The sequence below is a fragment of the Suncus etruscus genome, chromosome 11 (genome assembly GCF_024139225.1).
Source record: "Suncus etruscus isolate mSunEtr1 chromosome 11, mSunEtr1.pri.cur, whole genome shotgun sequence".
In the NCBI taxonomy this organism is placed as follows: domain Eukaryota; kingdom Metazoa; phylum Chordata; class Mammalia; order Eulipotyphla; family Soricidae; genus Suncus; species Suncus etruscus.
This window is the reverse complement of record NC_064858.1, coordinates 74,148,080-74,175,540: the sequence shown is the minus strand read 5'-3', so window position 1 is coordinate 74,175,540 and position 27,461 is coordinate 74,148,080. Positions and strand designations below refer to the sequence as shown.

The window sequence follows — 27,461 nt, the reverse complement described above, 5'->3', positions numbered from 1 at the left end:
CCCGAGGCAGGAAGCGGACTGCGCAGCCCCCGCCGCCGGCCGCGCGGGCGGGGGTGGTCGCTCGGCGCGGGCTGACCCCGGCCCTCTTCCGGTCCTGCCCCCTCGGGGCGGCCGCCCCTCCCCCTCCGCGGGCAGCTGCGGGCGCGGGGCGGGGCGCGCGGGCGGGCGGGGGCGGGGGTTGTTGTGGTGCCGCGCGCGGCCCCGCCCCTCCTCGTGGGCGGCCCCCGCCCCTCCCCCCGGCCCATCTGTTTTCCTGGGCGCGACCGACGGGGACGACGAGAGCGAGCGACTGGCCGGCCGGGGCGCCGCCGCCGCCGCCAGCAGCCGCAGCCGCACGATGGAGCGCGCGCGCGGGGCCGGCCGCGGGCAGCCGGAGCTGCCGCCGCCGCCGCCGCCGCCTCAGTAGCTCTCGAGCCGTCCAGCGCGCGCTCGCGGGGAGCGGAGCAGCGGCCGCAGGCTCGGAGCGCCGCGCCGAGCGTCGGGGAGCGGAGGGCGGGCGGGCGGGCGGCCGGAGATGCGCCCGGAGGACGGCGGCCACGGCGCGGCCGGGCTGGGCGAGCTGCGCTCGTGGTGGGAAGTGCCGGCCATCGCGCACTTCTGCTCGCTCTTCCGCACCGCCTTCCGCCTGCCCGACTTCGAGATCGAGGTGAGCCCGCCGGGAGGACCCTCGCCTGGGCACGAGGCGCGCTGCGTGCGATCTTCGGGGCGCCCGAGCGCGGGGTCCTCTCGCGCACCCCGTGTGCCTCGGAGCGGAGAGCGAGCCCGGAGCCCCGGCCCCGCTGCCCGGCGCGTGGAACCTCTCGGCGAGTCGCGCGCGCCCCGGAGAAGCGCTGGGGACGGGACGCGGCCGCCCCAAGAAAGTTCGGGGACTCGCTCTTCTCAGCCCCGCGAGTCCCCCGGAGCTGCTCCGGCCGCCACCATTCTCCTCGGGCCCCGCGAGCGTGCGGGCAGGGAAGCGCCAGGCCGAAGGGGCCCCGCGCTCGCACCCCGGGCTTTGTGAGCCCAGAGAGAAGCCGCTCGGCGCCGCGGGGAGGATGAGCTCGGAAGGCTCACGCCACGCCGCACCCGCAAGAGCACGGCCTCACCTGCACCCCCACTTGGATTGATTGATTGATTGATCTGTTCTCATTTTCCAGGGGGGTTGGTTGGGGTCCATTTGACCCGTTGGCAAGGCGGAACCGCGCTCTCCGCTCGGCCCCCCTCGCACGGAGCGCTCGGTGACTTTGGACAAAGGTGACTCTGGTCATTCTCGCTTCTCAGTGTCGCCAGACTTGGCTCCAGGAAGGGTCCAAGTAGGGTTCCAGTCTCGGAGGGGAGAGAGAGAGGTCTGCTTTTCTCCTCACCCCCCGCAGAACTTTCCTTTCTGCCATTTTCAATGGGTTTTTATTCATTTTTTCTCCCACGTCTTCACTCGTCACATTTTTTCTTTTTGGCCCCCCATTTACTTTTCAGATTCATGGAAATATTGAAATCCCATACGGAATGTGAGAGCCTCGCTGGTTGGAGTTGAGGAAATAAAAATAGATGATGAAAGGCTTGGGGTGGGTCGGGCGAGCCGTGGGGGATTGGAAGCTGATGGCCTGGGGGACCCCGCTCCCTGCCTGGCTTTTTGGCCGACCGTTCCTTAAGAGGAAAATCGTGGGATGAAAACGCTGGAAATAAGTTGCCCGTTTGAAGTAGCCTACAGTTTGGTTTTTGAGTGCGAACTTTTGCAGGCGACCCAAACGAGTTTTGCTGAAAAATCTTAGCGGGACGGCTGTTGTATTATTGTTTATAGACTGGATAAGAAATCGGCCCCCGTAGGAAAAGGCGTGGAAATGCCAGATCTCGAGAAGTTTCCCTTAGTCCGGTAATTGTCTGATTTCTTTCGGTTGGGAGTTTTTTTTTTTTTTTTTTTTTTTTTTTGGTGAACTGGTGAGTTTAATCACATCCTGCAGCTCAAAATGGTGGCTCTTGTGCTGGTGGTGACAGTGCCATCTTGGTGCTGGTCAACTTGTCCCGAGTCCATTGTCTTCCTTCCCAGATCCTAAAGGGAGGTGGTGCAGGGAGCACAAGTTTACAGGGGGAGGATTCATCCTAAAAATTCTGAGGAAAAGTCATTTTTCAAAGCCCTACATTCCCATTTTCTTGATGGAAAAACAGAGGTGAATTGTTAGAGCAGAGCTAGTGTACTAAGTAACTTATAGGTTGAACATGCATCTTCGAAGTATGAACTGGTTTAATTCCTGAAGGAGATGTGAGCTGATTGAAGACATAAATTTGTTTGTGTAACGGAAGTGGAAGATCGAGAGTAATCGGGGCTAGTTAAGACGATGGTCTTCTCTTTTCATATTGTTAAAGTAATGGAAGACCCGTCTTAAATAAGGCCGAGTTTTAACTGTTAAGCCTCACAATATTAATTTATTACAACTTTAAAGAATTGAAAGATAAATTGGTAAAAGCAGGACATCAGCGTTTGCAGTAAACTACTTTTCATTCTTGGGAGAGATTTCAATTTATCCTTGACCATGATTGTGATTTGAAATTACCTTTTTTTTTATTCTTTTGCCCCTGATGGGATTGAACACTAGAGCCTGCCCCACTCAGGTGAATAGGCACTTTTCCTGCGTTACATCCCTTATTTTCAATCAACAACCTAAATTCATTTATAGAAAATTGAGGAAACAATTTTCAAGGACTTGAATTTTTTTTTTAATTAATTTTGAGCCATACCCGACAGCGCTTAGGCTTTTTTACTTTTGGCTCTGCGCTCAGAAATTACTCCTGGCAGGCTCTGGGGACCATATGGGATACCGGGGATTGAACCCGGTTGGTCATGTGCAAGGCAAACACTGCTATCCCTTCCATCCCCAAGGACTCACCTTTTTTTTTTTTTTTTTTACTTATCTAAAGTGAAGCAGTATCTTAGATAGGTGAGAGGTTAAGAGAATACCTGCTGCAATTAAGAGGTCAAAGTAATACACTTAAAACGAGTCTATAGAGCATGGATATTTAAATTTTGGCTTTTTAAAAATCTTTAAATTGTTCATCAACCTTGAATATACAGGTTTTATTTTAAAAGTGGCTAACAGGAGTCAGATAGTGCCTTGCACTGGCCAACCTGGGTACGATCCCTAGCATTCCATATGGTCCCTGCAAGTGCCAGGACATAAAGTAGATATTGGTCCCAAGCAAAATAGCTCATAGGACAATTGCCTTGCATGTGACCTACTGAGGTTTGAGCACTGGCACCCCGTACAGTCCCCAGCTCTCTAGGAGTGATTTCTAAGCTCAGATCCAGGAGTAACCCCTGAGCACTGCTAAATATGTGGCTCAAAATAAAAAAAATGTTTATATACTTGGTTATTGAATTTAAGATGTATTTAAGCATCAAATCACAAATCTGCTAATATCTGCTTTCTTTACACTGTTCAAGATTTTTTAAAAAGAAAACCAAAATCCTAAATTCCTGGTTTTAAAATATATATACAGTATATAAAAATACTGTAGGTAGGTAGGGCATTTACCTTGCACGCCCAACTGGGGATGGACCTGAGTTGGATTTCTGCCATCCCATATGCTCCCCTCCCCCAGTCTATCAGGAGTGATTTCTGAGTGCAGAACCTGGAATGAGACCCCTGAGCGCCCCTGAGTGTGAGCTCCCTCCCCTCAAAAAAAGAATTTGAAAATTGCAGATAAGAGAATTAAAATCACCCGAAGTCAATAAGATTATAAGATTAAAATATCTCATAACAATGGCTCAGATAGGGGCTGGTGAGGTGGCGCTAGAGGTAAGGTGTCTGCCTTGCAAGAGCTAGCCAAGGAAGGACCGTGGTTCGATCCCCCGAGTCCCATATGGTCCCCCCCAAGCCAGGGGCGATTTCTGAGCACTTAGCCAGGAGTAACCCCTGAGCATCAAACCGGTGTGGCCCAAAAGCCAAAAAAAAAAAAAAATTACTGAAGGTAGTAATTATAATTAGTACATCTATTATATCAACAATTTCTTAAACCTGGGCCCTGTGGATGCTTTTAGATTTGGATTTGGTGAACATAACACTTTTCTGGAGGAGACAGCCTGGTATATTGGTTTCATCAAATTTTGAAAAGATCTCCAACCATGAAAAAGTGATCCTGAGGGCCCGGAGAGATAGCACAGCGGCGTTTGCCTTGCAAGCAGCCGATCCAGGACCAAAAGGTGGTTGGTTCGAATCCCGGTGTCCCATATGGTCCCCCGTGCCTGCCAGGAGCTATTTCTGAGCAGACAGCCAGGAATAACCCCTGAGCACCGCCGGGTGTGGCCCAAAAACCAAAAAAAAAAAAAAAAAAGAAAAAAGAAAAAAGAAAAAGTGATTCTGAATAGGGAAACTAGAAGCCTCTTTTGACTCAAGCTGCACTGTGAACCTTAAGTTCTTACTTTCTTGAGGGGCTGGCAGGAGTGGGGATTCTTTGAAGCAGTCCTCAGAAAGTCTCCTGGGGAAGTCCTCCTGTTAATTCTTGGCAAACTTGCATGTGATTCAAGCACTGGGTTGGAGCATCCCAGTGCTTTTCAGGTCCTGTGGTGCTGGAAATAACCCAGATCACTCAGCAGTGAATGCTCAAGGGTCTTCAGGGCTAGAGTGACTGATGATTCTGAGTGAACCAAGCCTGGCCACGTGCAGGCAAGTGCCATAACCCCTGTACTACTAATAAGAATTTTTATTCTAATTATGCCACTAACATGTCTGTGGCTTTGAATACATCAAAATCAACATTTCTCAACTGGGGACCATATCCCCTCTTGTAGGCTCCCAGTATATTCCAAAGAAGTTGCAGGTGAAAATCTCATGGCTATGGCACAAAACTGGGCCAAGGAAGAGGTCTAGGAAAATGATAAATGAAATTTAATACTTTATGCTTTTCAAGGTGTTATTTTATGGTTTATCACCATGAAATTAAGTTACCATTGCATACATGAGGAAATGTTGGAGGTACTGTACTGTTCCAGCCACGTAGATTTTTCACCTAGATTGCAGGTTTCTTTGGTCCCAAATATCGTCCCTAATACTGTTTCTGGAAATCAGTTTTCATCTGTAAAATGATCTATGGTCCTATCAGCATGGCAGATATCACACAGTGTATACTTAGAGTTCTTTGAGCCTTTATTTTGTTTGTTTATTTATTTTTGAGTTTTTAGGCCACACTTGGTGACTCTCAGGGCTTACTTACTCCTGGGTAAGCTGTGTGCAAGGCAAATGAAATGCCCTACCGCTGAGCTATATAAATATATATATATCATATATATATATGAGCTATATAAATATAAAATATAAAATATAAAAAATATATAAAAATATATATATTTATATATATATATATATATATATATATAAAATAAAGGCCTCTAAGCCTTTATTTTAGAATGTGAGCTATCTTTTAAAAATTCTTGCTAATCATAGGGGGAAAGTTCACATATTTGTTCTTTTCACCATGTATTTATTGAACATAAAGTTATGCTAGCAAGGGGGGCCGGGTAGGTGGCGCTGGAGGTAAGGTGTCTGCCTTGCAAGCGCTAGCCAAGGAAGGACCGCGGTTCGATCCCCCGGCGTCCCATATGGTCCCCCCAAGCCAGGGGCGATTTCTGAGCACATAGCCAGGAGTAACCCCTGAGCGTCAAACGGGTGTGGCCCAAAAACCAAAACAAAAAAACAAAAACAAACAAAGTTATGCTAGCAAGATAGATGTAAACAAATAACAATTGTGAGTGAAAGGAAACAACCAAGAAAATAATTTATAAGTATTATAAGTTAATAGTAACTTACAAAAAGTTAATAATAGCAAGAATTAATAAGTTAATGACTTATTAATGTAAGTATTATAAGTACTTTATAATAAGATGACAGTAGGTAAAGTGAGATAAAGGTATAGGTAGAGCCAACTTGGTGAGGATGAATGGTTGTTGAATGTAAAATTAGGATGATTAGAGTTGGGCAGATAGTTTGAGGGCTGGAGCACATACCTGGCACTCAGAGGGACCCAGTCTCATCCCTGGCATCCCTTGGCCTCTCAAGCACCGAACACCACCAGGGTTAACCCTGGAGGGGCCCCCACTAGCCAGGCCTTATAAAAAAAACAAATCAAAACAGAACTAAAAGTGATTAGGATTAGGGATGTGGTTCAATGATAAAGTGAATAAGTTAATAAATAGAGCAGATGGGCTCAGACGGGTGGCGCAAACAGTAAGGTGTCTGCCTTGCCCAAGCTAGCCTAGGACTCGCTGTGGTTTGATTTCCCCGGCGTCCCTTATGGTCCCCCAAGCCAGGAGTGATTTCTGAGCGCATAGCCAGGAGTAACTCGTGAGTGTCATCTGGTGCAGCCCCCCCCCCAAAAAAAAAAATCCATCCATCCGTCCATCCATCCATCCATCCATCCATTCGATATTTGAGCAGGACTGGACATGATTAAATGTGATTTAAAAGTCAGTAATTTGGAGCCAGGTAGAACACTTGTCTTGTATGTGTGGGGCCCTAGGTTTGATACCTGCATTTGATGGGGGTGGTGGGGGAAGGTCACTTTTTTATATGAGGAGGAAAACCCCAAAACATGCTGTGAATCACACATGAGATAGGTGGGGAGCTAGCTATACATCTTGATGCCCTTATTTTGTTTTACTTTTTGTTTTTTGAACCACACCTGGCAGTGCTTACTCAGGACTTAACTCCAGACTCTGCACTAAGGGATTGCTATTGCTGCTGGTGGGTTCTGAGGACCAAGGTCTCTTCAGGTCACTTGTGTTCTAGGCAACTGCTATATTTGCTCTACTATCTCTAAGGCCCCACATATTTAAAATCTTGGAAGGGAAGAACATTTTTGTCAGAAAACCTCTTTGTATTTATATCAATATTTAAAAAGAAAGATTGCTTCTTTTCCCCTTACTATAAGTTTCAAGAAATAGCAAGGAGGGCCCGGAGAGATAGCATAGCAGCGTTTGCCTTGCAAGCAGCTGATCCAGGACCAAAGGTGGTTGGTTCGAATCCCGGTGTCCCATATGGTCCCCCGTGCCTGCCAGGGGCTATTTTTGAGCAGACAGCCAGGAGTAACCCCTGAGCACCACAGGTGTGGCCCCAAAACAAAAACAAACAAACAAAAGAAATAGCAAGGAGTGTCTATAGAGAAAGTGTAGTAACCTCTTCACTCTGAATTTTATATTTTGTACTAGGATCTGGCTTGGTGTTCAGTGGGCTTTCAGTTCAATGTTGCTTAATTTTCTGGAACATAGTTATGGTAGTCTAAAATACAACTTGGCAGTGTTCAGTATTCTTGCCCTTGAATTAGGAGAAGCTCAGTTTGAAGTTTTGTTTTAGGATTAGAAATGGGAGTACTGGTAGAATGCTCTTAAATTTATGTACAATGCAATACAGTGTATACTTTAGGTAAAAAATTTAAATGAACAAAAGCCAAAAGGACACAGAACTGCATAGTTTCTAACTAGATGTATATTTTCTAACTGGGCTACAGTTTAGAGGAGGTTGTTGAACATTTTTTTATAGTTAGACTTCTTTTTCTTTGTTTCTGCAGTGGCTATTTTTTGCTTTGTTTGTTTTGGATGCTCAGGTGTTATTTCTGGCTCTGTGCTCAGAAATCTCTCCTGGCAGGCCTGGGGACCATATGGGATGCTGGGATTTGAACCACCATCTGTCCTGGATCTGCTGCATGCCAGGCAAATGCCCTGCCAGTGTGCTATCTCTCCAGCCCCTGCAGTGGCTAATTGTTACACATGAAGCTTACTTTGCTTGCCAGGTCACACGTTATTTTAGTGTGCCAGGGATTACACACTTTTGGGTACTGCAGATCCCAAACAGCAGAACCACTGGGGTTCTATCACACTTGGGTGTGTGTGGGGGTACTGCAAATCCCAAACAGCAGAACCACTAGGGTCCTATCACGTGTGTGTGTGTGTGTGTGTGTGTGTGTGTGTCAGTGCCAGGTCCTATCACGTGTGTGTGTGCGTGTGTGTGTGTGTGTGTGTGTGTGTGTGTGTGTGTGTGTGTCAGTGCCAGGAATCGAACTCTGCCTCATAGGCCTCATGCTTGTGACAAGCTCTCTAAAGCTGAACTATCAGGTCTGAGCTATATCCAAGCCACTGAGTATATTTTTTAAAAGGAAAGCAAGAAATCTGGATAGTGAGCTTATCTTGCGTTGTGATTTATGCAGATGACTTTTGCTTTCAAATATCTAAACTGTAGGAGCTGGAGTAATGATATGGTGGTTTTACTGCTTGCCTGAATGTACCTCATGGTCCACTGAGCCCTACCGGAGTAAACTAGCAGTTGCCACCTAGGTGTGCTATCTTCTACTATCCCCAGACCTCAGATGATTTGGGGAATATTTCTTTTTTTTATTGAATATTACTTTATTTAAGCATCATGTTACAAGGTTGTTCACAATATAGTTGTTTCATGATTGAGTTCCAGTCATACTTTGTACAGCACTCGGTTCCCCAGTGCACATTTCCCACCACCAATGTTCCTTTTTGTCTGGGATCAGAGACTGACTCTCTCTCTCTCTCTCTTTCTCTCTCTCTCTCCCCCTCTCTCTCCTCTCTCTCCCTCTCTCTCCCTCTCTCTCCCTCTCCCTCTCCCTCCCTCTCTCCCTCTCCCTCTCTCCCTCTCCCTCTCATGTTCCTTTTTGTCTGGGATCAGAGACTCTATCTCTCTCCCTCTCCCCCTCTCCCTCTCCCTCTCCCTCTCTCTCTCCTCCCCTCCCCTCCCCCCTCCCCCCTCTCCTCCCTCCCCTCCCCCCTCCCCTCCCCTCTCCTCTCCTCCCCTCTCCTCCCCTCTCCTCTCCTCCCCTCCCCTCCCCTCCCCTCTCTTCCCCTCTCCTCTCCTCTCCTCCCCTCCCCTCCCCTCCCCTCCCCTCCCCTCCCCTCTCCTCTCCTCTCCTCTCTCCCCCCCCTCTTCCACTTATCCTTGTTGTAGTGGGTCCTTCTCTGCACTACTTGCATTCCTCAGCTATTTCTGGCAAGCTTCCTACCATGGATCGGCCCTCTTGTCTCTCTATATTATTGCCATACTATCTTTTTGTTTTTAATTCTTTGTCTAACCTTCTGTTCCCCTGACTCATTTTGTGCAACATAATATTCTCCATATCTATGCATGTATAAGCCAATTTTATGACTTATTTTTTTCTTTATGACTTCATTTTTTCCCTTACAGCTGAGTAGTATTCCATTGTGTAGATGTACCAGTTTCTTTGTTTCAGATTCTGGCTATTGTGAATAGTGCAAGGATGAACATAGGGATGCAGAGGACTTTTCTACTTTGTGTTTTTGAGGAATGTTTTCAATACAGAGTACCACTGGTATTACTTCTGATTCTGAACTCAGAAATTATTCCTAACAGCAATGGGGGGCTGACCATATAAGATGCCAGGGATTGAACCCCTGTCATTGACTATCTGCAAAGCAAGTGCCCTACCTACTGTGCTATTGCCCCAGCCCAGATTTGGGGGGGGGGGTGACACCCAGCTGCGCTCAGAGGTTACTCTTGGCTCCATGCTCAGAAATCACTCCTGGCAGGCTCTGGGGATCATATGGGATGCCGGGATTCGAACCAATGACCTGCATGGCAAACACCTTACCTCCATGCTATCTCTCCGGCCCCAGGTTTTTGTTTTTAAGAGTTCTGTTTTCTTCTTCTGTATCTTCTCTTTTATTGTCACCTTGATTACAGCACTGAGGATCACAGGGACAGAGATGGGAGCCACACACTGTGTGTGTGTGTGTGTGTGTGTGTGTGAGAGAGAGAGAGAGAGAGAGAGAGGGAGGGAGGGAGGTGGGGAGACAGACAGGCAGACACACACACACACACACACACACACACACACACACACACGGCAGCATTTAGGGCTGACTTCTCGCCCTTTGCTCAGGGATCACTCTGACTGACATGGATTGTCAGGGATAGAATTTGGATCAGCCATGTGCAAATGCCCTACCCACTGTAAGTCACACTTATTTGAGAAAGGAATTGTAGAGTGGTTTTATCAAGTTTAGGAATCTGTTGGATTCAGGGAGTGGGAGTGGTGTGTCTGACAGTGCCCCTGGTAGCACTTGGGATCTTGTGTTAGAGATCCAGTCATGTATCTCCTTGAGTGATTTCTCTGGCCCTAGGTTAATATTCAAAATTTCTTGGCCTTAGCAGTATTGATACTTTGGGCCAGGTAAGTCAAGTCAAGGTGGTGGGACCAGAGAGATGATGGTACCTGGAAGTTGGCTAGCTGGCAGGGCATCTGCCTTGCAAGTGTCCAACCTGGGTTTGATACTTATCATTACATATGGTCCTCCGAGCACCACTATGTGTAAATTCTGAGTGCAGAGCCACGAATAACCCCTGATCACTGCCTGGTGTGACTCTAAAACTGAAAGCAAAGTGTTGTGGAGAGCTGATATGCATTTTAAGATGTTTAGTAGTCTCCCTGGTCTCCTTAAGGAGGTATTTTATCACCCTCAGTCATGACAAATCAGTGTCTTCCAGATGTTGCCAAATATTTCCCGGATGGCCAAAAAGTTTCTCACACAAGAACCAATAATTTATTGTTTAAGTAGACAAGTGTTTATAGTTTTGGTCACTATTGTTTATAGTATGTAGATTCTTTTTTTGTATGTGTATGTGATACTTTTTCGGTTTGTGTATGCACTCCAGTGTGTGTATTTTTTTTTTTTTTGTGGTTTTTGAGTCACACCGGCAGTGCTCAGGGGTTATTCCTGGCTTCACGCTCAGAAATTGCTCCTGGCAGGCACGGGGGTGGGGGGGTGGGGGGGTGGACACCATATGGGACGCTGGGATTCGAACTGATGACCTCCTGCATGAAAGGCAAACGCCTTACCTCCATGCTATCTCTCTGGCCCCAGTGTGTGTATTTTTTTTTTTTTTTTTTTTTTGGTTTTTGGGCCATACCCTGTGACGCTCAGGGGTTACTCCTGGCTATGCGCTCAGAAGTTGCTCCTGGCTTCTTGGGGGACCATATGGGACGCCGGGGGATCGAACCACGGTCCATCCTAGGCTAGCGCAGGCAAGGCAAGCACCTTACCTCCAGCGCCACCGCCCGGCCCCCAGTGTGTGTATTTTAACATGTTTATGGTGTCACCAGAATTTAGAGCGTGCTAAACCGAAAACATTATCACTTCCAAATATTTTTTATGATTTCTCCTACTGAATTTTGTTTGCAGTCAAGTATATTAAAGCATTTCAGATTTCAGTAGACTTCCTTTTCTTTTGTATTTGGAAAAATTTGTTTTGGTAAGACAAATAATGGTAATGCACAGTAAAAGTTTTGAGCATCTGTGAAGAAAGCTGTAGACGTGGCTTGAGTACAGTGGATAAGATAATTGCCTTGTAAGCAGTGGACTCAGGTTCAGTCCTTGGCATTCCATGTAATTTTCAGAGCTCCACCAGGAGTGATCCCAGAGCGCACAGCAGGTCTGACTCAACAAACGGAAGTGTCTCTATGAAAAGAAGAGCTCTAGAACTTATTTCAAAATCATTTATCTGTGACTGATATCAAAGAACTCTTTCAATTGAGTGCTCATATCAGATGGTTAGGGCTCCTTTTTTGCCTTTACTGTGGCCAACTCCGCTCTAATCCCTAGTACTTCATATGATCATCTGAGTCTGCCAAGATTGTGATCCCTGAGCACAGCTAGGTGTGGACCCAAAACAAAACAACCAAATACCTACAAAATCACAAAGAAAAGGAGCCGGAGAGGTAGCATGGAGGTAAGACATTTACCTTGCATGCAGAAGGTAGGTGGTTCGAATCCCGGCATCCCATATGGCCCCCCCCAGCCTGCCAGGAGCGATTTCTGAGAGCATAGCCAGGAGTAACTCCTGAGCGCTGCCCCTTGTGATCCAAAAATCAAACCAAACCAAACCAACAAAAAAACCAAAACATAATCACAAAGAAAGTGCCTTTTATCAAAGCCCAACTTTGGCATCCTGGGATATATAGGGTCCTATGACCTTGTGCTTTATATTTTGTTTTCAGACTTTTTTTTTTTTTTGGCCCACACCCGGTGGTGCTCAGGGGTTACTCCTGGCTGTCTGCTCAGAAATAGCTCCTGGCAGGCACGGGGCACCATATGGGACACCTGGATTCGAACCAACCACCTTTGGTTCTGGATCGGCTGCTTGCAAGGCAAATGCCGCTGTGTTATCTCTCCGGGCCCATCAGACTATTTTTATAATCATGGCCTCATCACACTCTCCCTGCTCCTCTTCTCCATTGTGGTGCTAGCCTATTGATGTTCTGAGGTTTGTTTTGTGTTCTGGTGGAGAGGAGTGGCATAATTTCTAATTTTTTTTTTTGGGGGGGGGCCACACCCGTTCCTGGCTATGCGCTCAGAAATTGCCCCTGGCTTGGGGGGACCATATGGGACGCCTGGAGATCGAACTGCGGTCCTTCCTTGGCTAGTGCTTGCAAGGCAGACACCTTACCTCTAGCGCCACCTCGCCGGCCCCAATTTCTAATTTTTTTTTTTTTTTTTTTTTTTGTGGTTTTTGGGTCACACCCGGCAGTGCTCAGGTTATTTCTGGCTCCAGGCTCAGAAATTGCTCCTGGCAGGCACGGGGGACCATATGGGACGCCGGGATTCGAACTGATGACCTCCTGCATGAAAGGCAAACGCCTTACCTCCATGCTATCTCTCCGGCCCCCCAATTTCTAATTTTTAATGCCTTAGGGTATTAAGTCTTAGAATTTGTATACACATAGGTTGGTTGGGAATCATTCACTTCTAGAGCCAAAAACAGGTTTCTGGAGCATTATTAATACATTAGATAGCTTAACTTGCCTTGCATGAGGCTGGTCTGTGTCCCCTCACCCCTCTGGAGTGATCCTTGAGTGCTGAGCTAGGATTACCACCATGTGAGAGCCATAAACAAAAAAATAAAGTTTCCTTATGATGGTCTTTTGGTTCAAATGATGTTATTAAATTTCACATTATAATAGTTAGCCTATAGTTTTGATTTTTACATTTTAGACTCTTCAGGAGCTACATTGTGGTCTGCTGGTCTGTTAGTATAGATTTACTCGAGTATCAGTGAATTAAATGTGTGAACAGTTGTCTGTTGTACAGAGCAGACTGTGTCTCTTAGTGACCCTCCTCTACTTCTTAACCTCCTAAAATGAGTGAAAATTGAGGAACTGATATGGTCACAAGTACACACATCATGTTTTAGTGTTGAACTTTTAAACCACCTCCAATTAATAATCCTTGAGAATGGATTAAGTTTTTTACTGGGAATACTGTTAAGTAGTATGGTTAACTGCTAGAGGCTTTTTTTTTTTTTTAAACTGGCCAGTTGCTTTTAATGAACACCCCTTCATTGTTTCTGTAACAATGGCACTAAGGACAGTTGATTTGCTTGACAGAAAATGTGTTAAATTAACTGATTCACCTCTTTAGCAAATCTTCTTTTCCTCCTTTCCCATTGTGTGTCTTCTCTCCTTTTGAATGGTTATGTTTGCAGATTCATTTTGATTCTGGGAGACAATTTTTATAATCAGTGTCCTGAAGTTCTTTGTTTTAAAGGACACTTTCTATACAGGGAGGGGAAAAGTGATCTAAAAAAAAAATCTGTTGCCAAAATTTGGAATTTAATTTTGTACCTTAGACTAGTATTGATTTAAGTTAGTATTCTATACAAATTTAATTCTGCATACCCCCCATTGTTTGTGAAGGACTTCTTCCCCACCCTACCCCCAGTTTCCATTGTGGTGTTAAGCAAGAACCCAAGTCCTTTCAGGATGTGGAGGATTGGGTGGGGAATGAACTGATGTTGAGGATACCTGTATTTACATACATAACAATAGAGTTTCATCATTGCTTCATTACTGTTAACTGTGAATTACAATATTCTCTTAGATTTCAAAATAGTGGAATTAAAAAATTTTTCCCAGTTTTCAGTCTCTTGGTTGGTTTTCTCTTTCTTGTTTCCTGTCTGCTGTGTTGTACTCCCTTCTTTACTCTCTATCCTTTTCTCCCCAAACCTCTTTTTGTATTGCCAGAATTGAACCCAGGCAAAGCCTTACGTATTTGAGTCATGCAGTCTTTTGCTAAGCCAATCCCTGGTGTTATCTTTCATTTGTTTTTGTTTTTTTTTGTTTGTTTGTTTTTGGGCCACACCTGGTGATGCTCAAGGGTTACTCCTGGCTGTCTGCTCAGAAATAGCTCCTGGCAGGCACGGGGGACCATATGGGACACCGGGATTCGAACCAACCACCTTTGGTCCTGGATCAGCTGCTTGCAAGGCAAACGCTGCTGTGCTATCTCTCCGGGCCCCCCCCCCTTTTTTTTTTTTTTTTTTTTACATTTTTTAACCCAGGACCGGAGAGATAGCATGGAGGTAAGACATAAGATGTTTGCCTTGCGTGCAGAAGGTTCGTGGTTTGAATCCTGGCATCCCATATGATCCCTCGAGCCTGCCAGGAGCGATTTCTAAGCAAGAGACAGGGGTAACCCCTGAGCGCTTTTGGGTGTGACCCTAAAACCAAAAACAAAAAAAGAAAAACTTTTATAACCCATTCTAACTATTAGAAAAAGACAGGACTGTGTGAAAAAATAAATAAATGAAAAAAAAATAACAGTGTATGAAAAATAAAAGGGTATTGGCACTACAGACAATGACTTGGGTTGGACAACCTAATATGCCTGAAGCCTTGAGTTGTTCTTGTGCCAGAAAACTTCAGGGCTAAGGTCTTCTTATATTTAGGCGAAGGCTTTTTCTTTCCATGTCCCCTATATTTTGCTGGGACTATGCAAATAATTTCCACACTAACACAGTCTTTGCTGTACTCCTTTGACTCATTCTTAATGAATACTGTATAATGATCAATTGTGTTAACAATACTACAGCTTTTAATGTTAAGGGCGTTACATAAATTTTGTGGCTTTGGGTTGCTTTGTGTAAGAAATATTATAATGTACTACATTCTGGGGGCTTGAGGGACAAAGTAAATGCACATGTTAAAATAAATAAATTTAAAAAATCCAAAAATTCAGAACCCCCTCAAAAAAAAAAGAAAAAAGACAGGAACCCTAGTTCTAAAATCACTCCTGGCTTGGGGGGACCATATGGGATGCTGGGGGATCAAGGCCGATCCGTCCCTGACTAGCGCACACAAGGCAGAATCCTTACGGCTTGCGCCACCGCTCTGGCCCCATAAAATGGTTAACTTTTGTTTTGTTTTGTTTTGTTTTTTTGGGCCACACCCAGCGTTGCTCAGGGGTTACTCCTGGCTGTCTGCTCAGAAATAGTTCCTGGCAGGCACGGGGGACCATATGGGACACCGGATTCGAACCAACCACCTTTGGTCCTGGATCGGCTGCTTGCCAGGCAAACACCGCTGTGCTATCTCTCCGGGCCCAACATTTTAATGGTATTTATTTTAAGACTTTTTCTTCCCTTCACTGGGTGGTGGGCAGAATCTAGAATTGAATCAGTGCCTCATACACCTTTTAAAGAGAAACTAACCTGCTGGTGCCGAGCGATAGCACTGTTGGGGAGGGCATTTGCCTGGCACAAAGCTGACCTGGGTTTGATCCCCAGCATCCCATATGGTCCTCTGAGCCTGCCAATGATTCTTGTGCACAGAGCCAGGAGTAATGCCTGAGTGCAGCCACAAGTGGCCCAACCCCTACCCCCCAAAAAGAAAAACTAACCTACATTTCATTGGGGGGGGGCACATCCAGCAATGTGGTTGCTGGCTCTGCAATCAGGGATTACTCCTGATGGTGCTTGGGAATCTTATGTGGGAATTAAACTCAGGCTGGTTGTGTGCGAAGTTTGTTTTTTATTTTTGGTTCACACCTAGCAGTGTGTCTGCACTCAGAATTTACTCCTGGCAGGTTTGGGGAACCATATGAGATTGAACCTGGGTCGACCGTGTGTATGCAAGGCAAATGCCCTACTTGCTGTCCTATCACTCTGTTCCCTCTTTTCACGTTTTAGTACATTTTTTCCTGTTTTCTTTTTCTTTTTTTTTGTTTTTCGGGCCATACCCGTTTGATGCTCAGGGGTTACTCCTGGCTAAGCACTCAGAAATGGCCCCTGGCTTGGGGGGACCATATGGGACGCGGTCGAGATCTTTCCTTGGCTAGCGCTTGCAAGGCAGACACCTTACCTCTAGCGCCACCTCGCTGGCCCCTCCTCTGTTTTCTATGTGTATGTATAGTGTGTGTGTGTAGAAGGGTTAAAGCATTCTAACAGTGTTTGATCAGTATTTCAAATCCAAGAAATAAATCTCATCATTAGAATTTTAGGTTTATTTTGTTGTTGTTGTTGTTGTTGTTCTTTTATATGGTGGAGCAAGGACTTAGAGCCACACATGGAAGTGATTAGCTCAGGACTTAACTCCTCCTGGCTTTGTGCTGAGAGGTCATTCTGATGGTGCTCAGGAGCATCATTTGATGCTGGGGATCTGTTGAATCCAGTTCAGTTGCATACATGACAAGCAGCTTAACCCTGGTACTATATCTCCAGCTCTTGAATTTTAGTATTATTTTTTGGGGGGACGACGACAAAGTCTCCACTTAGTTTACAAGTGTAGGGCTTGAAAGACCACCTGGAATATTGGAGCTTGAGCCCAGTTAGACCTTTATCTGCTGAACTCTCTGACCTTAGATTTTGCTGATTGAGATGCTGTGGTTTTTCTTGTTAAATATCTAATGATCTGTGAGACTACTATTTAATAAGATTATGTCATCCTTTTGTATTGGGAAATAAATGGGTATTAATGCTGTGTGCTGTCTAATAATTGGCTTCTGGAGTAGCCCAAGTATCCCCAGTTCTGCAGGGCCCCAGGATGCAAGCAGGACTGATATTGACCCTTGTATAGAATAATGGCCTGGTTAGTAGAGAATTGCTGCTGCCCATTCTTCTGGGTACTGCTAGGAGGCCCAGACAAAACAAAACAAAAGTGTTAACATTGGAGCACATAACTGGTTAGCACGATAAAAATATATTTATATATATAAAAATATAAGCCACCACATGTAGGAGTGGGTGTAGCCCCTTAATTGTAGCAACAACAATGAAGTTGGTAAGGGAAGAGATGATGAGATCTGTAAATCAACAGCAACATAAAAGTATTCCAATATTTTTTTTTGTTCAGGGAGATGGTGCTGGATTAGTTGCCAGTCCAGTGATCATTTGACTGAAACAAACTCATTCCATAATGAATGAGTCGGGATGGGAATGAATGGGAAATAGGAGTTTTTGTTCCATAAATGTAGTTACTGAGACATGGAATTTTTTCAAGAGTTTATCTGCATCAGTTGTTATTCCATACAATTTCATTTTCTTAGTGTTTATTAGGCTGGATACACAGTTCACAGGACTGGAGAGCATGCTTTGTATGCTGAATTCAGTTCTGGTACCATTTGGTCCCCCAGCATTGCCAAGAGTGATCCCCAAGTACAGAGCCAGGAGTAGCCCTTTGAGCATCAGTCTATGTTCATTCCCCAAAAATGGTTGTTAATTTTAATTCCCCCCTTAGTTGATATGGTTGAGATGGGATAGCATGTAGTTGCAGTGCACCAGGCTCAGCACTAGGATACCAACCACCACATGCTTCTATCGGCATACCTAAAACACTTCCAAGCCAGAAAGTTCTGATTTGCCTCTTGAATAAGAGAAAAATTATAACTTTTCTTTTAACTCCAAACTGTGTATGGTAGAAATTGACGTGTCTCTCTTCTTAAGTGTGGACATTCATAAAACTACATTTAGGATTTTATGAATCTTCAGTCTTAAGATTGAGAGAGTTCAGCAATAGAGCACTTTACTTATATAGTCCTAGTTTCTATTCCCAGCACATCCCCCGCCCCCAGAGTAGAATTTAAACCAGATTCAGACTAATTTAAGTAGTATACAATACACACACACACATATATGAGTCTCACAGATGTGAAATGGGTGGGTCTCAGTTTTCAGTTTCCATAAGCCAGCGTATGATCTAAGCAGATTAGCTGGCAGGTCAGGTATTACAATCAAGTGTTCAAGCTCCAGTAGGAGCACTTTTCAACTAGGAGCACTGTGCCTAGCTGTGTACATATGCCACCATCACCAGCCATCACAAACAACTACAACATAGAAAGGGAACATTTTAAATGAAAAGGAGTTTAGGAGTTGATAGGGAATTAAAAAAAATAGCTATGAACAATAGCAGTAAGAAAATAGTATTACTGGGCCAGGAGAAGGTAAGCACTTGCCTTATATGCAGCTATATAGCCAAACTCAGTTCAGTCTCTGAGCACTGCCAGTGCTAGCCAGCACCCCCCACAATATTAAGACTCAATTAACTTACTTTAAAACCAAACTAAACAAATAGAAATTACCCTTCCCTATTAACTCTAGGTATGATAAGCATCAGAACTGTATCTAATGATTATGAGCAATTTCATATGCAGAAGAAATGAGATAAGTTACAAAAGTATCAGCCCTGACTATCAAAAACAACATAAAGCAAAACAAACAAAACCTTTTATAAACACAAGCTAAAATTTTTACTGTAAATTATACTTAGGAAAAGAATCACATAGGGCTAGAAATGTGCTGTAGCTTAGAGTGCCTGCATTATATGTGTGGCCTTGGGTTTAATCTTGGGCATCACCAAAAGAGTCATGTATGCAAATAGAAAAAAAATGTTATCTTAAAATTTGTTGTTGTTGTTGCTTGTATTTTGGCCACACTCAGCGATGCTCAGGGCTTGCTCCTCTTTCTGTGTTCAGGAATCACTTCTGGTGGCTCTTGGGGTACTTCATTGGATTCAGGGGTCAAACCCAGCTTGGCAACATGCATCCTCTGTGCTGTACTATCTGACTTCAGAAGAATGTTATTTATTTGCACACCAGACAGTCTGCTGTTTTATTTACCCAGTTTTGTGTTTTGAATACCTGGTACGCTTAGGGACTATTTCTGGCTCTGTGCTCAAATGAACACCACGAAGTTATATGTGTTGCAATGGATTTGAACTGGGGTTCTCTCTAGTTCTGAAGGATATTACCATGATACTTTAAATTTGGGGGGAGGGTTTCAGCCACACCTGGTGATGCTCAGGGGTTACTCCTGGCTATGCACTCGGAAATTGCTCCTGTTTTGGGGGACCATATGGGGCGCAGGGGGTTGGATCAAACTGCGGTCCGTCCTAGGTTACTTGTGCGCAAGGCAAATGCCTTACTGCTGCGCCACCGCTTCAGTCCCAATACTTTAATTTTTTGTAAAGACTGTAGATGTTCAGTGATAGAGGAGTGGTTATATAAATGATGGCAGTGGCCAGAGAGATGCTTCAGGGAGATGCTCTACAGGTTTTGTTTGTAGGAGCATTGTGTTCAATGCCCAGCATTTTGTGGTACCCTGAGTACTGTCAGGAGCGATGCCTGAGCACTGCCAGGTATGACTCAAAACAAAAAGTAATGGTGACATTACTTTTTTTTTTTTCTTTCGGTCACATCTGTTTGATGCTCAGGAGTTACTCCTGGCTAAGTGCTCAGAAATTACCCCTGGCTTGGGGGACCATATGGGATGCCAGGGGATCAAACCGTCGTCCTTTCTTGGCTAGCGCTTGCAAGGCACCTTACCTCTAGTGCCACCTCACCTGCCCCAATATTACTTTTTATAATAAAACTTTATTATAATGATAAGGTAAAGCTACATATAATATGAAAAATGTTCATTATAGATTAGTTTTGTAAGAACAATATAAATATACTAAGATTATAGATAACTTTATAATATGTTCATAATGGCTAATTATAGATGAATGTTTTCTTTCTAAAATTTTTATAACCAACTGTTGTTGCAAGAAAAGGTACTATTGGGACTGGAGAGAGAGCATGGAGGTAAGGTGTTTGTTTCGTCATCCCATATGGTCCCCTGAGCCTGCCAAAGGCGATTTCTGAGCATAGAACCAGGAGTAAACCCTGAGTGCTGCCGGGTGTGACCAAAAACCAAAAACCAAAAACAACAAAAAAAGAAAAGGTACTATTTTTTTAAAATATGAAACGCTTCACGAACTTGTGTGTCTGGAATGCTTCACGAACTTGCGTGTCATCCTTGTGCAGAGGTCATGCTAATCTCTTCGTCGTTCCAATTTTAGTATATGTTCTGCCAAAGCGAGCACGAAAAAGTACTATTTTGATAATTGTACTTTTTTTGGGGGGCCACACCCATTTGATGCTCAGGGGTTACTCCTGGCTAAGTGCTCAGAAATTGCCCCTGGCTTGGAGGGACCATATGGGACGCTGGGGTATCGAACCGTGGTCTTTCCTTGGCTAGCGCTTGCAAGTAGACACCTTACCTCTAGCGCCACCTCACCGGCCCCATAATTGTACTTCTTACAATTATTTTTCTTTTCGATAATTAAAATAGAAAACAAGTTGCCAATTATCTGAATTTTACAAGCTAAATAGAATGAGAAGCCATATATTAAGATCTACTTAATCTAGTCTTTAGTTCTTTGTATTTTTTGTATATCTAACATTTTCAAGTTTATTGATCCACTTTCAGCAAGCAACCCAGCTTTTAAGTCCCACATCCATTATATCACATTCTTGTACTCAGGGGAGGCCCAGATGGATCTTTCTCATAGGATTGGACAGCAGAAACTCATGAACTTATTCCAGTGTGCCAAATCACCATCTGTAGCCTTCTGTTAATCCTCTTGATCTCATCTGTTCCATTTCTGAGTCTTTTTTATATATTTATTGCTCAAGTAATAAAGAATTGTTCTCCAGGTGTCTTCCCCATAATGCATATAGGAACTCAGTATGAAATTAAATTAATTCTCAAAGTAATTCTATTACATTTAATTTTGTTTTGGGGCCACACCAGCAGCACTCAGATTACTCTTGGCTCTGCATTCAGGAATTAATCCTGGTAGATTTGGGGGACATAGAATTCTGGAGTTCAAACCTAGTTGGCTGCCTACAAGGCAAATACCTTACCCATGGCACTGTTGCTCTAGCCCCACAAATTTTCTTCTCAATAAAATGTGGGGATCAGGCCCGGAGAGATAGCACAGCGGCATTTGCCTTGCAAGCAGCTGATCCAGGACCAAAGGTGGTTGGTTCCAATCCCGGTGTCCCATATGATCCCCCGTGCCTGCCAGGAACTATTTCTGAGCAGACAGCCAGGAGTAACCCCTGAGCAACGCTGGGTGTGGCCCGAAAACCAAAATAAATAAATAAATAAAATGTGGGGATCAACAACAGTTGATGTGGGGATCATCAACAGTGTGTGGATGACACCAGAGGCATGAGGATTAGGAGGACCAGTCCATGGTAAGAAGGTTGTTATACATGATATGACTGTAATTCAATCATGAACTCATTTATCTGTGGGAAAATAAGTGAACAACTCTGTAACCATGAAATTTATATTAAAAAATAATAATAATAAAATCTCAAAAACTGATGATGGGGGAGCGATTTCCTTCCTTCCTTCCTTCCTTCCTTCCTTCCTTCCTTCCTTCCTTCCTTCCTTCCTTCCTTCCTTCCTTCCTTCCTTCCTTCCTTCCTTCCTTCCTTCCTTCCTTCCTTCCTTCCTTCCCTCCCTTCCCCCCTTCCCTCCCTCCCTCCCTTCCCCCCATTCCCTCCCTCCCCTCCCTCCCTCCCTCCCTCCTTACTTCCTTCACACCCAGCAGCGCTCAGGGGTTCCTCCTGGCAAGCTCCGGAACTATATGGGATGCTGGGATTTGAACTAATGACCTTCCGGATGCAAGGCAAATGCCTTGCCTCCATGCTATCTCTCTGGCCCCCAGGATCGATTTCTGAGCATAGAGCCAGGAGTAACCCCTGAGCGCTGCCGGGTGTGACCCAAAAACCAAAAGCCAAAACAAAACAAAAACAAAAATAAAAACATGATGATGATGAACAAAAACATGATGATGATGATGATAATAATAAAATATGGGATCAGAAACTGTAGTCCTCTGACAATTTGGTTATTTCTATCTACATGATGACTTTTTTTTTTGGCCACACCCAGTAACACTCAGGGGTTACACCTGGCTATGCGCTCAGAAGTTGCTCCCGGCTTGGGGGACCATATGGGACGCCAGGGATCCAGGGATCCAACCGTGGTACGTCCTAGGCAAGCGCAGGCAAGGCAAACACCTTACCCCTTGGGCCACTGCTCCGCCCCCTAAAGGTTCTTTTTTGGTTTTCCCTATACGTTCTTTTTTTTAAACTATTTTTTCCTTCTGGGTTTAATACATTTTAATGACATTTATTCTGAAGAGGAGATAAGATGAATGCTCTTCATAATGTAAAAGTGGTTTAAGATTTCAGCGTAAAAGCATTTCCTTCAGTGATACTTGCTCTGTTTTGTCTTTTGCTTCCAAGACAGAATTTTACCAAGCAAGGATCTTCTCTACCCTATTCACTCTTGATATTCCAGTAGCTAGAATTTTTATGTACATAGTTAAGTGCTCAGTACTAAATGAACACATGAAATAAAATCCTTAAAAGTAGAACCCAGTATTTCATGTATATTGTCATTAATTGTGCCACTTCTTTATACATAACAGTAATTAAGTAATTATATGATTTAATACTAGTAATTATTTAAGATACGGCAAATTGGAACCAAGGACAATTTTTTAAAATGTCTTTCCTGGGGCCGGCGAGGTGGCGCTAGAGTTAAGGTGTCTGCCTTGCAAGCGCTAGCCAAGGAAAGGACCACGGTTCGATCCCCGGCGTCCCATATGGTCCCCCCAAGCCAGGGGCAATTTCTGAGCGAGTAGCCAGGAGTAGCCCCTGAGCATCAAACGGGTGTGGCCCGAAAAACCAAAACAAACAAACAAACAAACAAAAAAAAGTCTTTCCTTCTACAGACAATAGTTTGTTGGTATTTTTTCCCAATGTAACAATACCCCTCCCTTCAGTCTTTCTCTAAAAGTATACTTTCAAAAATTCTCTGATAACTCATAAATAAATAAGTTTATATAGATAAGAATAAGGCTGAAGAGATAGTACATCAGGTAAGGTAATTGCATTGCATTGCATACCCCTGTGCCAGTTGCCGGTTTTGATTCCTGGCACCCCTCATTTGGTTCCCAGGGCCTGTCAAGTGATATCCTTGAATGCTCTTAACATTGTGGCCCTAAAAATTGTAAAAAAATGAAGTCTTCTTATTGATGATAGCAGACTTTTTCCTTTGTCAGATTCATATGGATTTGAACCTAGATTTAAAACTCCTAAATAACTCCTAATAGGTAGTTCTTAATACTTCCTAACTACAAAATAACTTAAAAAAAAAGTAGTAGAGGGGCCGGGTAGGTGGCGCTGGAGGTAAGGTGTCTGCCTTGCAAGCGCTAGCCAAGGAAGGACCGCGGTTCGATCCCCCGGCGTCCCATATGGTCCCCCCAAGCCAGGGGCGATTTCTGAGCACATAGCCAGGAGTAACCCCTGAGCGTCAAACGGGTGTGGCCCAAAAACCAAAAAAAAAAAAAAAAAAAAAAAAAAAAAAAGTAGTAGAAATAATTTTAAAACTTATTTTACAGCTAAGAATATTGCCCAGGGTCTTATAAAGAAAATAGATTCAGCTGAGATTAGAAACATGTTTCTGGGCCCGGAGAGATAGCACAGCGGCGTTTGCCTTGCAAGCAGCCGATCCAGGACCAAAGGTGGTTGGTTCGAATCCCGGTGTCCCATATGGTCCTCCGTGCCTGCCAGGAGCTATTTCTGAGCAGACAGCCAGGAGTAACCCCTGAGCACCACCGGGTGTGACCCAAAAACCAAAAACAAAACAAAAAAAAAAAAACACAGGAAAACCAAGCCTACCCATTAATAGTAGGCAAAGAATTCATTTTATCATTGTTTCATGCTTGTATTTTCAGTTTTTTTGGGGGGGGAGTCACACCCAGTGGTGCTCAGGGTTTACTCCTGGCTCTGCGCTCAGAAATTGTTTTTGGCAGACTCGGGGGACCATATGGGATGCCGGGATTTGAACTGGGGGACACCTTACCATTGTGCTATTGTTCCAGCCCCTATGAGTTCAGTCTTACTGCTAAGTTTTTTGTAATCAGAGACTATGAACAGTAACTCTTCCAGTACCTTTCATAGCTTTTATCACTAGGCACAGAATAATTTTTGGATTAAGAAAAAAAAATGTGGGGGCCGGAGAGATAGTACAGCGGTAGGGTGTTTGCTTTGTATGCAGAAGGACAGTAGTTTGAATCCCGGCATCCCATATGGTCCCTCGAGCCTGCCGGGGATGATTTCTGAGCATAGAGCCAGGAGTAGCCCCTGAGCACTGCCAGGTGTGACCCAAAAACCAAAAACCAAAAAAAAAATAAAGATAAAATAAAAAAAGAAAATAATATGGATGGGGCTGGAGTAGTGGCACAGCGGTAGGGTGTTTGCCTTGCATGCAACTGACCTAGGATGGACCTCGATTTGATCCCCCAGCATCCCATATGGTCCCCAAGGCAGGAGTGGTTTCTGAGCACAGAGCCAGGAGTAACCCCTGAGTGTCAACGGGTGTGGCTGAAAAACCAAAAAAGAGAGAAGTCTTTAAAGAACAATATGTAGATTGAGAGAAATAACCAGACTGTCAGGACTGCAGCTTCTGATCCCATACTTTATTATTATTATTATTGTTAATATCAGGTTTTCAGTTTCGTTTTTTTAATTTAAATTCCATGGTTACAGAGTTGTTCACTTAGTTATTTTCCCGCAGATAAAGTTGTTCATGATTAAGTTACAGTCATACAATGTATAACAACCTTCACCAGTGTACATTTCCAGTCACCAATGTCAATAGTTTCCCTCTCGCCCTCCCTGATGTTCTCTCTCTCTCTCTCTCTCTCTCTCTCTCTCTCTCTCTCTCTCTCTCTCTCTCTCTCTCTCTCTCTCTCTCTCTCTCTCTCTCTCTCTCTCTCTCTCCCTCTCCCTCCCTCCCTCCCTCTCTCCCTCTCCCTCTCTCTCTCTCTCTCTCTCTCTCTCTCTCTCTCTCTCCCTCCCTCCCTCCCTCTCTCCCTCTCCCTCTCCCTCTCCCCCTCCCTCCCTCTCTCCCTCTCTCCCTCTCTCCCTCTCCCTCTCCTCCCCCCCATGGTTTGCACTACTGTTTTATGAAGGGGTACTATGCATGTCCTTGTCCATAGTATACTCTTCATTCTTCACTCTTTCTGGTAAACAACTTTTTTTTTTTTTTTTGGTTTTTGGGCCACACCCAGCGATGCTCAGGGGTTACTCCTGGCTGTCTGCTCAGAAATAGCTCCTGGCAGGCACGGGGGACCATATGGGACACCGGGATTCGAACCAACCACCTTTGGTCCTGGATCAGCTGCTTGCAAGGCAAATGCCGCTGTGCTATCTCTCCGGGCCCTCTGGTAAACTTCTTACTATTGACAGGTCCTCCTAATCCTCATGTCTCTGGATATCATCCCCACAATCTTTTATTTTCCTTATATCCCACAGATGAATGAGATTATTCTGTTTATCCCTCTGATTCATTTAACTCAGCACAATAACCATCCATCTATAAGCAAATTTCATAACTTCATTTTCTGAACAGCAACGTATTCCATTGTGTAGATATACCACAGTTTATTTAGTCATCCACCTGTTGCAGGGCACTTGGGGTTGCTTCCAGGTTCTAGCTATTGTAAATAGTGCTGCAATGAACACAGGAGTGCAGAGGGCATTTTTGTATTATGTTTACATGGGTATGTCCCTAGGAGTGGTATTGCTGTGATTTCATAATTCTTTTTCTATTCTTTTTCTGGGGGTGGGGGTGGCACCACCTGGTCGTGCTCAGGGGTTATTCCTGGCTCTGTGCTTAGAGATTGCTCCTGGCAGGCTCTGGGTAATAATATATGGATGCCAGGGATGGAACCTGGGTCTGTCCCAGGTTGGTCACATGCAAGGCAAACACCATACTGCTGAGCTATCGCAGGCTTAAGGGACCAAATGGGGTGCTGGGACTACCATCTATCCTGGATTGGCTGTGTGCAAGGCAAATGCTCTACGGCTGTGCTTATCCCTCTGGCCCCTAGACTTTCTTTTTCTTTATTTTTTTTTGGGGGATCACACCCATTTGATGCTCAGGGGTTACTCCTGGCTAAGCGCTCAGAAAAAGCCCCTGGCTTGGGGGGACCATATGGGACTACTGGAGATCGAACCACGGTCCTTCCTTGGCTAGTACTTGCAAGGCAGACACCTTACCTCTAGCACCACCTCTCCGGCACCTGGTCCCTAGACTTTCTGTTTTTACTTAATATTTCAGGCATACTGGACAGTGAAGAGGTAATTTAATTAGTACTGTGTATGCTCAAAGAATTACAAGCAACTTTACTTATTAAGTGGCCAGTCAGGTAATTCCTATGGGTGACTAATACCTAGGATAAAATATGTCTTCAAATTCAAAGCTGTCATCTCAATCAGGAGAGTGTTCTTGCACATGCTAACCTAGGACCGATCGAGGTTCAATCCCCTGGTGTCCCATACGGTCCCCCGAGGAAATCCCAGGAGGGATTTCTGAGCACATAGCCAGGAGTAAACCCTGAGCATCACTGGCTGTGGCCCAAAAAACAAACAAACAAACAAACAAACAAATTTCTAAGCAAGCCATGGACTTAGGGGAAGAAATTTAAGAGAAAAGGAGAAAGCATAATTATTTTTTTCTTCAAGATGAACAACACAAGGAAGTCTATTTGCTATTTTATAGGAAGGGTGAGACAGTAAATGAGGTTAGAAATGAAATTTTTAATAAATTTTGCCAGGGTTAATGAACACTTTACTGAATACAGCTCTGGACTTGATTCTCAGCAGATAAAGAAGTAAAGAAAAAGAAATGAGGCATCCAGAAAGCATTGGTGTCTGGAGACAATGTAATGGAACCTACAAAATAGCTACTAGAAGAAGTGAGTTAGGAAGGTTACTGTATTAAAAAAAATTACCAAGAAAGTATAAGAATGGGGCTGGGGTGATAGCACAGTGGGTAGGGCGTTTGCCTGGCACACAGCCGATCTGGGTTTGATCCCTAGTATCCCATATGGTTCCCCAACCTGCCAGGAGTAATCCCTAAGCTCTGCTTTGTATGTCTCAAAAAACAAGAAAAGAGTTCCAGGATGAATTTGACAAAAAAAAAAAAAAAAAAAAAAAAAAAAAAAAAAAAAAGGAGATATCCAATTGAAATAAAGAATTCTTTTTGTGGGGCCGGGCGGTGGTGTTAGAGGTAAGGTGCCTGCCTGCCTGCCTTGCCTGCACTAGCCTTGGACAGACCGCGGTTCGATCCTCCCGGCATCCCATATGGTCCCCCAAGCCAGGAGCAACTTCTGAGCGAATAGCCAGGAGTAACCCCTGAGCGTCACCAGGTGTGGCCCAAAAACCAAACCCCCCCCCCCAAAAAAAGAATTATTTTTGTCAGATTGTACAGGGATATAGTTCAGTTGTAGACTATGTGCTTTTTTTTTGGGGGGGGCACACCCTGCGGTGCTCAGGG

General features: G+C 44.5%; 1 protein-coding gene and 1 non-coding gene across 2 annotated transcripts in view; one reads left to right on the top strand and one right to left on the bottom strand.

Annotated features, from left to right (window-relative positions):
* The first annotated feature begins 514 nt into the window (after positions 1-514).
* Positions 515-27,461, top strand: part of LOC126022667 (cat eye syndrome critical region protein 2) — a 137,235-nt gene continuing 110,288 nt past the window's right edge. Inside the window, exon 1 of the mRNA XM_049783641.1 lies at positions 515-646. Within this exon, the coding sequence (XP_049639598.1) occupies positions 515-646 (132 nt within the window). The remainder of the gene's footprint in view (positions 647-27,461) is intronic.
* On the bottom strand, positions 20,033-20,136 carry LOC126023722 (U6 spliceosomal RNA). Its single transcript, XR_007500804.1, has one exon. It is a non-coding gene; the product is annotated as a U6 spliceosomal RNA (small nuclear RNA).